This window comes from Cololabis saira, chromosome 7 (genome assembly GCF_033807715.1).
Source record: "Cololabis saira isolate AMF1-May2022 chromosome 7, fColSai1.1, whole genome shotgun sequence".
Taxonomy (NCBI): Eukaryota; Metazoa; Chordata; class Actinopteri; order Beloniformes; family Belonidae; genus Cololabis; species Cololabis saira.
The window spans coordinates 1350380-1364116 of NC_084593.1; the positions used below are offsets into that span (position 1 = coordinate 1350380).

General features: G+C 43.5%; 1 protein-coding gene across 6 annotated transcripts in view; it reads left to right on the forward strand.

Annotated features, from left to right (window-relative positions):
- The first annotated feature begins 924 nt into the window (after positions 1-924).
- LOC133446712 (protein NLRC3-like) overlaps positions 925-13737 on the forward strand; it is a 32252-nt gene continuing 19439 nt past the window's right edge. For 4 of the 6 annotated variants that reach the window (XM_061724709.1, XM_061724711.1, XM_061724713.1 and 1 more), the window contains exons 1-6: positions 925-1147; positions 4638-4762; positions 4840-5082; positions 7528-7606; positions 7948-8155; positions 8616-10398. In XM_061724709.1, coding sequence (XP_061580693.1) covers positions 4680-4762; positions 4840-5082; positions 7528-7606; positions 7948-8155; positions 8616-10398 — 2396 coding nt within the window. In that variant the 5' untranslated portion in view covers positions 925-1147; positions 4638-4679. Of the gene's footprint in view, positions 1148-3586; positions 3857-4637; positions 4763-4839; positions 5083-7527; positions 7607-7947; positions 8156-8615; positions 10399-10738; positions 11160-13737 lie in introns of those variants that run through there. The other 2 variants (XM_061724714.1, XM_061724710.1) reach the window with 2 other exon arrangements.

The window sequence follows — 13737 nt, forward strand, 5'->3', positions numbered from 1 at the left end:
TGATTCAGCAACACGAAATCATTAATTAAATGTGTCATTAATTAATTAAATGCAGTTTTACATTTCATGATTCTCACGCAACACAAAATCATTAATTAAATGTGTCATTAATTAATTAAATGCTGAAACAATAAATATATATTTTTACTTAAAATGAATTGTATTTTAATTAATTAATGACACATTTAATTAATTAATGATATATTTCATTCCCAATTTAATTAATTAATGATGTATTTATTTATTTAATTTTGGCACAAAAAATCCTCCATAGTAAATAGCCTACGCATCAGTACTTACCGGGTGTAAATAGCCTATGCCAAAAAAAAAATCTGATATTCAAAACTGTGCATATGTCCAAATCCATGCACGTTTCTTTTACCATCAAAATCAACGTGGAATTGAGCCACATGCAGGAGCACAACACTCTCCCCTGTCTCCTCCCTTAAGTAGATCCATTTGAATATGATAATGAGGATAAATATCCAGTAAAAACCGTGGTGGTGTAGAGGTGGGGGGGCGAGGGAGTATGAGGGAGTGGTAGTCTAGTGGCTACAGGGATGGGTTTGAGTCTGGAGGACCCAGGTTCACACTGGTACACACTAGTACACACTAGTACACACTGGTTCACACTAGTGCACACTAGTACACACTGCTACACACTGGTACACACTAGTAGCCACTAGTACACACTAGTACACACTGGTAGGAACTAAAGCGTGACTCACTATTAGAGGTGTTTCCACCACAAGCTGCTGTGCGTCTGGAGTCAAGTAGAACTTGTTGCTTTTATTTAATTGATCTTTGAGCCGAGTTTATATGTATTAAAATATGAGGGAGACAGAAGATCTGTGAATAAGTAACCCAAAAGATAAGCTGTCGCGCCTCGCCTACTGTTTACAACATTTAGCGTGACAACGCAGATACTTTAGTCAAGTTTCCTTCCACTTTCTCGTGGACGGGTTTCTGCACGTCCGTGTGAAGGCGATCAGAGCAGTTTTTAAACTGCCAGCAGCTCCGTTTCTGGACAAAAGCCCCGCAGATAATTCCTGTTAACGGACTCACAGCTGGAACTGAAGGACGAAGGAGCCGACGGTTCGACGCTTCCAGGTGTTGGAGCGGAGTCTGTGAATGAGCAGCAGTTCAGGTAGGTGATGGTCAGCAGGTGAATGAGCAGCAGTTCAGGTAGATGATGGTCAGCAGGTGAATGAGCAGCAGTTCAGGTAGACGATGGTCGTGTAAGGTGTAGGAATTTTACACATTGATATTTCAATATTTGTACAGTAAAATTGTTTGAAATTCACTGTAGTGATTGTAGTTGTGTAGAGGGCTATGTGAGGCATTGGGTGAAATTATGGGAGAATTCATTTTTATAGTCTCTGCAAAACAGAACCTGAACCAAAAAAGGCGATTGACCTTTGTAGAAAAGTAAGCTGTTTGAAGTTTAGATCTTAAAAGAAAAGTGTTTTATCCTTTTCTTTTAAAGTAAGAGTGTGTAAATATTACGGTGGAAGTTTGGGTATATGAAAAAAATATCTGCATTTTCTCAAACTCAGTACTTCATATCTTTGTGTTTCTGAGCCGCGTTCATTCATTTACCGTAAAGGCTGAAATTGGAGGGACATGAAAATGTAGGAGCGGCTGATTTGACCAGGTGAGTAGGAATGACGGCTGCTGGGCTGCAGTCAGTCAGCAGGACCAGCTGGTACTGGTGACTGAAGCAGCTTTACCGTCTCCGTCCGTGTGGAGGAGGAGACGCTGCTCTCCCGCCGTCACACTCTGAACAGCTGGGAGGGAATTCTGGAAGATCCTGCATTTGGTGACAAGTTTTTGATATTCGGCATGTTAGTTATGGACATAACGTTTTCAAAAACCACCGTGTTGAGCCGCATTTTGTAATAAACGTCCAAAATGTAATAACTTACTAATTTTGTAATAAAGCCGCATTTTTTAATAAACTGCCCCATTTTGTAATAAATTTTGCCACATTATGTAATAAGTTATTGCATTTTGAGAAGATTATTATAAAATCCACTTGCAACTTTTTTATTTTCTAGGAAATGTAATAACATGATGCATTATATAATAATACCAGGGACGTGCGGTCAGGGGAGGCAGGTGAGGCAGAGCCTCACCTGTCATCATGACAAGTAAAAAAATAAATAATTATAACATCAAATTTATACTAATATTTGTCCACTGATCTTTATGTATGACTAATTTCGAACATTCTTTATAGTCAAAATCGCTGAATTTGCCTATTCCCAGTTCAAATACGGGGCTGAAACGTGAGGTGTGGCAGCAGCGAGCCGAGCGTGCAGTGCAAATGCACGTTTTTTATTACCTTTACGTAACTGTAATATGTACCGTGTGTGCGCGCGTGCGTGTGTGTGCCCGTGTGTTTTTTTGTGAAGAATGCTGATGAGATATGAAATAACGAGTAGCCAATTGAATAAGCTTCCCTTTTCCCTTTTTGGTTTATTTATTTGTAAATCTGACACTAAAGGAGTCAGTGCCTCACCAACCATGAACCTCACCGCACGTCACTGAATAATACCTATTATTGTTGTTTGTTTAACAATGAATTTATACAAGAGTGACTTTTAGGCAAGGCAAGGCAAGGCAAATTTATTTGTATAGCACAATTCAACACAAGGTAATTCAAAGTGCTTTACATTGACATTAAAAGCGGCAAGACATAATTAGACAGTAAATAATTTGACATAATTAGACAGTAAATAACAAATATGATTGAATAAGATGATAAGAAAAGAAGTAAAATAATAAAAAGCACAATCTGTTAAAAATAAGGGCAGTAGAGTACAGCAGGTAAGTTTAATTTAAGAGTACGCTTGAGTAAACAGTATTGTTTTTATCCTGATTTAAAGGAGCTGACAGTTGGACTGTTTTTTATGCAATTTCCCTTAGAGCTATGTATCCAATAAATCTATGTATAAAACTCCAAATATAACTTTAGTTTCCTATTTGAAGTTTGGAATTATATAAGCCAATAACAAACAACTAAACTATGCTTTAGAATTGTTATTACATAATGCACCATGGTATTACATTTTATAGAGAATAAAAAAGTTGCAAGTGCATTTTGTAATAATCTTCTCAAAATGTAATAACTTATTACATAATGCGGCAAAATGTATTACAAAATGCGTTGGGGCAGTTTATTACAAAATGAAATGACAAAGTTATTACATTTTTGACGTTTATTACGAAATGCGGCTCAACACATCACAAACAAATTGGGACGCCCCCTAGTGGCCGGTTTGCAGAAAATTCAAAATGTGTGTTATTACCTGCATGCTAATGCCAGAGTGTGCTGGCTAGCCTACGGTGTGTAGTGGTTCTGTGTGCGGCGACACAGGGAAGTTGGGGCCTGGGGGGGGGGCAGGTTTGGGGGGCAGATTTGTGTGATCAGGGTCCGTTAAAGGGCCAGTCCTCTCTTTGGCCTACGGTGTAACTGCTGTTGTCTTCAGTAGTTGCTAAGACATATATTGTAAATATCTCTTTCTGAACCGTGATTGAGTGTTTGTTCTCAGAGTTCTGACCTCGGACCATAGCGGTTAGCGGTTAGCGGCTAGCTAAAGGTGGTGGCGGCAGCTTCTGCCTGCTGGGTGTTAAATATTAATCTAATAACAAGTTTTACTGCAGCACTCTGGAGGACAAAGTTCAGTGTTTCTGCAGTTGGAGACATCAGTCTACTTTATGACATCACAGCTCAGATTACAGGCTAACTCTCATCCAGAAACATTACATTTATTTAACATAAAATAAACCATCTGTACTTTAATACAACTCAGAATGGAACGAGGACTCATCTGGATGAAATGTTTCTGACTGTGTGAGTTTTATTTCCCTTTTTCTACGTTTGAATGTCAGTAGTTTAATAAAAAATACTCCTCTTTCAGTGTTTTGATGCCTCTTAAAGCACCCTGAGAGTGCTCAAAACTCAAAATGTTTCTATATTAAGAAAAAAAAATGTCCGCATAAGTTACTTAAGAATCTGTGGAAGAGCAATGTGGCTCGAAACGTCATGCTAGAATAAATGTTTTTTGTGGGAGTTCATTTTGATGTGCGGACATTGTTCTTTTTCTATATATGACGCTTTTTGTCCAGCACTCATGCCTTACATGGATATTGGGATGTGCGTGTTTTCTCTGACTTCTACCTTTGCTCTATATTAAACAATAATAGCCATAATAATAATAAAGATTGTTGAACCTTGAACCTTCAAGATATTGTAAAAATTGTGCAAGACTTTGGTTACATGAAGCACGCGCCTGCGCCGTACTGGGTTCCCTTTACACCCTGGCATGGACCAGAACCTGGTCTGGGTGTAAACTGGGTCCAGGACTGGACTCTCCAGGGTCTAAGCTGTTTCAGTAATTCAGAGTCAATGATGATCTTTTGTCTCAGAGACAGAAACTAAGAGCAAACGTGTGATTAAATGGAGTGTAAATGTGGGTTGAGGGTGTGAGCTGAGCTGCAGCTCCATGACTCCACCTAGTGGTCGGATAGTAGAAGTGCAGCAGCTTCCTCACTGCTGTCGGACATGAAGCTGAAGAGAAGATCAGTCAGAGCTGGTCGTTGTACATCTACCATGACGTGTGTTTCCTCTGCAGATGGAGGTAGAAGTGTGTGTGAGCTGATGTGAATCCAGCAGCATGGATCAGTGTGAGGACAGAGAGGAGGGAGTCCTTCCCTCCAAAACCTCCCCCAGGGGAAAACCTGGGAGAGAAGAAGAGAGGTGAGATGATCTAACTGTCCATGACTCTTCTGCACAGCAGAGTTCAGCCCTCACGTCACCAAACACCTTTATTACAGGAGACCTGGACCTGGACCTGGACCTGGACCTGGACCTGGACCTGAACCTGAACCTGGACCTGAACCTGGACCTGGACCTGGACCTGGACCTGGACCTGGACCTGGACCTGGACCTGGACCTGGACCTGGACCTGGACCTGGACCTGAACCTGAACCTGAGCCCAGCTGTGTGTCCTTGAAGAGTGACAGATCAAAGGATTTCAATATCGGTTTTAAAGATGCTCCTGGTTTTCCTTCAGAGGGGTGAGTTGTTTGTAAATGTTGTTTGTGAAAAACTTAACTGAGACTGAAACATTTTCATCGTAATGTTTATATTGAACATTTCTCTGTTTTGCTGCCATTCTTAGATGGTTGTTGATGTTTCCAGAAACACAGCAGACTATGAGTGACTGTAGTTCACCGGTTTGTACAGCAGGGGGCATCTTTCTGCTGAGGTTTCAACATCATATAATAATAATAATAATAATAATAATAATAATAATAATAATAATAATAATAATAATAATAATAATAACAACATTACTATTATTATTGTTGTAGTGGTTCACCAGATCAGCAGGGGGGAGGATGAGGGGGGGGGGGGGGGGGGGGGGGTTGATCAGGGTGGAGAGATCTGTGGGGTTGATGTCGCTGATATTTCTGAAGGAGATGATCCGTTGTTCTTTGAATTTGTGCAGTTGAGTGAGGATGTTGTAGAGTACAGCTTCGTGGTCTGTAATGGGGAGATCAATGATATTGAGGTTAGTGGGAGTGATGTCACTGCAGCAGATTAAGACCAGAATGTGTCCTCTGTTGTGTGTTGGGAGGTTGACGTGTTGTATGATACCAAGGCAGTTCAGGAGTGATGTGAAGTCGTTTGGAGGGGTCATCAATATGAATATTGAAGTCTGGTGGAGGATAACAGTGGGGTACATTGTGCATACAGATTTTATCAGAGATGAAAATTCAGTGAGGAAAACGGCAGAGGGTTTTGGTCTGTAAATGGTAACAATGATGATGGGTTTGGGGCCGGTGAGTTTTACAGCTAAGCATTCAAAAGAGGAGTGATGCGGGACAGTGAGGGCAGGGACTTTTATGTTATTACGGTAGATGAGAGACCCCCCCCACAATCAATGCAAAGAACAGTTATATATGGAGCCATGATAGAATGGAACTCTCTTCCAGAACCGATTACTAAAGGAAAAACAAAAGCAAGCTTTAAAAGACACTGAAACAACGTCAAATAGCCCAACGCCTGTAAACAATTCTGCACATGTATAAATAGACATAGGATACTATCACACACACACACACACACACACACACACACACACACACACACACACACACACACACACACACACACACACACACACATAGGATACTATCACACACACACACACACACACACACACACACACACACACACACACACACACACACACACACACACACACATAGGATACTAGCACACACACACACACACACACTCACACACACACACACACACACACTCACGCATGCACGCAAACACACACACACACACACACACACACACACACACACACACACACACACACACACACACACACACACACACACACACACACACACATAGGATACTAGCACACACACACACACACACACACACACACACACACACACACACACACACACACTCACACACACACACACACACACACACACACACACACTCACGCACACACTCACAAACACACACACACACACACACACACACACTTATAATGATGTTTATTTATTTTATATTTTATTATCATTATTACTTTTTAATCTCATTTTGTTATTGAGTTTATCTTGCATTATTACTATTACTGTTAAGGTTGTTTTATTTGACTGTTAAGTGTACTTAAGCAGGGAATATCAGTATGGATCATATTGTTTCTGTACATAGAAATGTATATTGTTATGTGTGGCAGGGTGGAGAGGTTGATGGGACACACGCACCTGTGTCCCATCCGCCTGAGTGGCTGCCGCGCCTCCACCCTGCCGGCCTTATAAGGCAGAGCTGGACAGCAGCAATGGCCGGGGATGCTGATGTCTGATGCTGTGCTTGTGCACGTGTGGCGGTGATCTGGGTGATCTGCGTTAATAAAAGGGTTCTGCACAAAGCTCCGTGTCCTCTCCATCCTGTCGGTCGGGCCCCTGTGGCACTCACACTGCTACATTATGTCTGTTTGTTATGTGTGAAATCAGGAAGAGTAGCTGATGTACTGTATCAGTTAATGGGGATCCAAATAAATTCATAAATTCACAGACGGAGGGAGGAGAAGAAGAAGCGACTGAAGGAAAGGGGAAGTGGGTGTGGCATGTAAAAGGTCACGCATGGATGTCCGGTGTGTGAATATAATCAGTCGTGTGTACAGTAAGTTCTTTGCGAGCATGACTGATTTAGGGAGGAAGTTCTCCTCAGGTGGACGGTGTTGCTGGACGCAGGAGGACAGATGGTTCCTGGAACCATGTGAACATTGATCTGGCGAGAAGCTGGTCTTTGTGGACACTTGCTGGACCTTCTTGTACCACCAGATTGAGAGCTGGTACTGGGAGTCTCAGGAGGACCAGAGAACCTTTAACATGACAGGAAGTCCTCTGGTGGACTGTCCTCATCCAAAAATTACTCCATGGATCTTCAGACATCATGTGACCTAGTTCTTCCTGGTTCCTCCACAGAGTGGACCAGCAGATCTCAGAGTCCCCCAGTGGTCCGTCTGTCCAGCAGCATCAGACCCAGCTGGACTCCGTCTTTCAGGTCTGTACATGAACAACAACTGCTTCTGTTGTCCTGATGTCCATCTGCATGCTGGTCTCTGGAGACCAGTGGACTGTCAGTCTGTCCATCATGGACCTGATGTTTGTCTCCATGCTGGTCTCTGGAGACCAGTGGACTGTCAGTCTGTCCATCATGGACCTGATGTTTGTCTCCATGCTGGTCTCTGGAGACCAGTGGACTGTCACTCTGTCCATCATGGACCTGATTGTCTCCATGCTGGTCTCTGGAGACCAGTGGACTGTCAGTCTGTCCATCATGGACCTGATGTTTGTCTCCATGGTTTCAGTCTGGTTGTGTCCTTCATGTGTCTTCTCTTCCAGCTGCTGGAGGACGACATCGTCATGTTTGTGAAGGACGAGCTGAAGAAGATCCAGAAGGTTCTGAGTCCAGATTACCCAGAATCCTCCGAGAGTCTGGAGGAGGATGAAGATGAAGAGCATAAGAGCATCAGAGAGACACTCGTGAAGATCACAGTGAAGTTCTTGAGGAGGAGGAAGCAGGAGAAGCTGGCTGACCTCCTGCAGAGCAGTAAGACGTTTCTCTGAACATCTGAGCTGCTGGATAAACCACTCCGAATGTCTCAGTAGATGGCCAACAGTAACAGATCAGACACAACATTAAACCCACTGGAAGGTGGAGGAACTCAGCTCATCTTCTGTTAGGAACATCTCATTAATAGGGTCATTAATATCCCAGTAAATAAATGTTTTATTCTAAAGAGTTGAACCGTGTGGATTCAATATTCAGTTCCAGCAAACACAAAACAAACACAACTTGTGTGTCTGAAGTGAAGGAAACACTGTTGTTGTTCCTCTGATTGACCGGAGGGGTTTTTGTGAGGAAAACGCCTCAATACTCCTCATTGAACGACTGATCAGTGAATGTTGAAATGTTGATTCTTTAAAGGAAGTAGAACTTGTTGTGGGCTGGTTTTAAAGCACTAAGTGGTTTTCTTTTTCTTTTTTGCTGGTTTTTCATCTTTATTTAGAGACCTTCGCTGCCGTTTGTCAATCCAAACTCAAAGGTCAGCTGCAGAAGAAGCACCAGCATGTGCTTGAGGGGATCACTAAAGCAGGAAAGAAAACTCTTCTGGAGCAGATCTACACGGAGCTCTACATCACAGAGGGAGGGACCGGAGAGATCAACGAAGAACATGAAGTCAGACAGATTGAAGCAGCTTCCAGGAAACCAGAAAGAGCAGAAATGGCCGTCAGACAGAAAGACATCTTTAAACCCCCACCTGGAAGAGGAGGACCAATCAGAACGGTGATGACGAAGGGAGTGGCCGGCATCGGGAAAACAGTCCTAACACAGAAGTTCAGTCTGGACTGGGCTGAAGGCAGAACCAACCAGGACATCCAGTTCCTGCTTCCATTCACCTTCAGAGAGCTGAATGTGCTGAGAGAGGAGAAGTTCAGCTTGGTGGAACTTGTTCATCGCTTCTTCACTGAAACCAAAGAAATCTGCAGCTTTGAGGAGTTCCAGGTCGTGTTCATCTTTGACGGTCTGGATGAGAGTCGACTTCCTCTGGACTTCCACAAATCTACATTCCTCAGTGACCCCAGAATGTCCACCTCAGTGGATGTGCTGCTGACAAACCTCATCAGGGGGAACCTGCTTCCTTCTGCTCGTCTCTGGATCACCACACGACCCGCAGCAGCCAATCAGATCCCTCCTTACTGTGTTGACATGGTGACAGAAGTCAGAGGGTTCACTGACCCACAGAAGGAGGAATACTTCAGGAAGAGGTTCAGAGAAGAGGAGCAAACCAGCAGGATCATCTCCCACATCAAGACATCACGGAGCCTCCACATCATGTGCCACATCCCAGTGTTCTGCTGGATCACTGCTACGGTCCTGGAGAACGTCCTGGAGAACGTCCTTGAAACCAGAGAGGGAGGGGAGCTGCCCAAGACCCTGACTGAGATGTACATCCACTTCCTGGTGGTCCAGGCCAAACTGAAGAAGGTCAAGTATGACGGAGGAGCTGCGACTGATGATCACTGGAGTCCAGAGAGCAGGGAGATGGTGGAGTCTCTGGGAAAACTGGCTTTTGAGCAGCTGCAGAAAGGAAACCTGATCTTCTATGAATCAGACCTGAGAGAGTGTGGCTTCGATGACAGACAGGCTTCAGTGTACTCAGGAGTGTTCACCCAGATATTTAGAGAGGAGAGACGCCTGTACCAGGACCAGGTCTTCTGCTTCATCCATCTGAGTGTTCAGGAGTTTCTGGCTGCTCTTCATGTTCATCTGACCTTCATCAACTCTGGAGTCAACCTGCTGGGAGATCAACCAACAACTCACCCTTCTTCAATCGGTTTCTATCAGACAGCTGTGGACAAGGCCTTACAGAGTCCCAACGGACATCTGGACTTGTTCCTGCGCTTCCTCCTGGGTCTTTCACTGGAGACCAATCAGAACCTCCTACGAGGTCTGATGACATCAAACCAAGGAAGTTCACAGAACAATCAGGAAACCATTGAATGCATCAAGAAGAAGATCAGTGAGGATCTGTCTGCAGAGAGAAGCATCAACCTGTTCCACTGTCTGAATGAACTGAACGATCAGTCTCTGGTGAAGGAGGTCCAAGAGTCCCTGAGGTCTGGACGTCTCTCCAGAGGTAAACTGTCTCCTGCTCAGTGGTCGGCTCTGGTCTTCATCTTACTGTCATCAGGAGAAGATCTGGAGGTGTTTGACCTGAAGAAGTTCTCAGCTTCAGAGGAGGCTCTACGGAGGCTGCTGCCGGTGGTCAAAGCCTCCAAGAAAGTTATGTAAGTACCAACAGACACATGTTTGACCTCTGGAGCTAGTTTCTGACTACGTCTGGTTTTACCTCCAGATTTCATGTTTTCTTCACTTGTTTGGGTCTTTTTTTCAGCACAACCTCACATGAGTGAGTTTACACTGGTTCTTTAATTTCCAGAGACTTTAACGACACATTGGACCTAAAATCACACACAAACATAAACTCTGACAAAGAAACACGTTCATTTCTATTTGTACTGGGGGGGCAGGATGAGCTAAAGACCAGCAGAACAGTTGGAGACACAACTACATTTTCTTCCATAACAGTGAAATAACCTGGTTGTTGTTCTTTTCTTCCGTCTGCAGACTGAGTGGCTGTCACCTCTCAGAGGACATCTGTCCACTTCTGTCCTCAGTTCTCAGCTCTCAGTCCTCCAGTCTGACAGAACTGGACCTGAGTAACAACGACCTGCAGGATTCTGGACTGGAGCAGCTGTGTCCTGGACTGGAGAGTCCACACTGTAAACTGGAGTCTCTCAGGTCAGGATTTATTCAAGTCTTTTCCTTCTGACTCCCTTGCAGCAGATAATTCACTTCAGTCCAGTTTTACTAATAATAATATTGGCTTGGTTTTATATAGCACCCTTCAAGGCACCTAGAGCGCTTTACAGAGATCATTATTCATTCATACACAATCTCACCGGTGGTGGTAGCTACGTTTGTAGCCACAGCTGCTACGTTTGTAGCGACAGCTGCTACGTTAGTAGCGACAGCTGTCCTGCAGACTGACGGAAGCGTGGCTGCCATACTGACCAAACGGCCCTTCCGACCACCATCAAAAATTCATACACATTCAAACACATTCACCGGTCCGGTGGGTAAGGTGTCTTGCCCAAGGACACTACGACAGCAACTGGGATGGAGCGGGATTCGAACCCGCCAACCTTCCCATCATTGGACGACCCGCTCTACCACCTGAGCTACTGCCGCCCCGGTACTACTGGTAGAACCCACTTCACTACAAACTCACCTCAACACTCGACACAGAAATCAAAGGTTTAAACCTCAGTGTGGTCTAATCAGTACCATATCATTGATTCTTGATTAACTAAATCTTGATTAAGTTATGGGAACAACACTTTCTCTCCATCTTTCTGGAGGTCTGCTTTAAAACCAGCAGTTGTGAATTAAATCACGGGACCGACCTGCTCTGACCTTTTACCTTCTGCTCCTGAGGGACGACACCATCCAACGTTGTTGACATTGAAGCTGTAGTTCTGTCAACAACATCATCCAGCTGTGCAGCAGCAGGATTCAGGATTCCAGCAGAATATCTCCTTCCACTACGCAGATGACACACAACTTTACATTTCAATGTCACCAGGAAACATTGAGCCCATACAAGTGTTGAGTAGATGCAGAGATCAGATCAATAAGTGGATGTGACATAATGTTCTTCAGTTGAACACAAACAAAACTGAACTGAACTTTTGGACCAGAAAAAGAGCGTTTAAGAGTCAACACACAGCTTCAGCTATTACAGCTAAAAACCACTGATGAGACCTGAAATCTGGGTGTAGTCATGGACTCAGACCTGAAATTTGGGTGTAGTCATGGACTCAGACCTGAAATCTGGGTGTAGTCATGGACTCAGACCTGGAATCTGGGTGCAGTCATGGACTCTAACATCTCCAGGATCAAGGACTGATGTCTCTGCAGGACCTTGAAGAACTCATCCATGTTTATCTTCAGTGGACTTGATTCCTGCAACGGCGTCTTCACAGGTCTGACTAGCTGTCAATCACACAGCTGATCCAGAGCGCTGCTGGTTCTCACCAGAACCAAGAAGGTGGACACATCAGTCCAGTTCTGAGATCTTTACACTGGCTCCCTGTTCCTCAGAGAATATACTTTAAAATACTTCTGGTAGTTTATGAATCACTGAATGTTTCAGGACCAAAATACATCAGAGACTTGTTAGCATAGCATCCACCCTGACCTCTCAGGTGTCCTGGTTCAGGTCTGCTCTGCATCCCCAGAACCAGAACCAGAACCAGAACCAAACCTGGAGAAGCAGCATTCAGCTTCTATGCTCCACAGATCTGGAACAAACCTCCAGAAACCTGCAGGAACACAAACCCTCAGTTCCTTTGAATCAAGTTAAAACTTGTTAGTTTAAAGCCTTTGATGGATTATTTAAACTATTCTGAATTGAACTTTAAACAATGATAATAATAGTACTTAAATGTAACTCTAGTTTCAGTAACTTTTATTTATTCTGCCAAATGCACTAAAAGTCATGATTTAAATGATTTCCCCTTTATTTTTCATATTTTTATCACGTGAAGCAGCTTGAATTGTTTGTTGCTGAAATGTGATTTAACACAAACTTTACTGAAGACCAGCAGAACAGTCGGAGACACAACTACATTTTCTTCAACAACAGTGAAATAACCAGGGGCCTCATTTATAAAAGAGTGTGTAGGATTCATAATAAAAGTGCATGTGCGCCCAAAAGCCAAAAATGGCGTGCGCACAAAAAAATCCTGATTTATAAAACCGTGTGCACCCACATCTGCACGCAATGTTCTCTTTATAAATCACAGTCCAGCTGGAAGGTTGCGCAGGTGAATTCTCCTCATACCCCCCCCTCGACACGCCCACTTTCTACCATGAATGGTCAATGCAAACTACTTGATGACTGTGTTTGCATATGAATGAGCCTGCTGAGCATGCGCAGCGGCTTCCTGCAGTCTGTTTCTGCTGTGCGTCAGGATGAATGAGATGTGTCCAGCCACCGTGACACTAAATTACACGGAGACTGGAAGATGGAGATGTTGTGGATGAGGTGGAGGCCAGGAAAACCACATTATTTGGTGGTCACAGTAGTGACATTACTAACAAAAAGAAAGAATGTGAGTGGCAGCACGTTGATGCTGCTGTAAACGCCGTGAGTGCCACGGACAGATCTGTGGCAGAAATAAAAAAGAAGTGGTGCGATTTGAAGGTGGAGGTCAAGAGGAGAGTGGCCCGGTGTCGTGCCAAAAATTGATTGCCTGCCAGAATTAGATGTCTCCCCTGAAAATGGGTGTTTTTACCTGCCAAAAATTGATTGAAGGCCAAATACATTTAATGAAAGGTAGTTTCTGCCTAAATATGATTTGATCTCATTCTTGAGCTTCATAATATAAACACTAGAGCTCACAGGATTGCTTTTAACACTTTTAAAGGACCATTACAACACAAAATAAGCATTTTCTCCTGGCAAAAATGGATTGAAGGCCAAATACAGTTAATGAAAAGTTGTTTCTGTCTAAATATGACTTGATCTCATTCTTGAGCTTCATAATCTGAAAATCTGACGT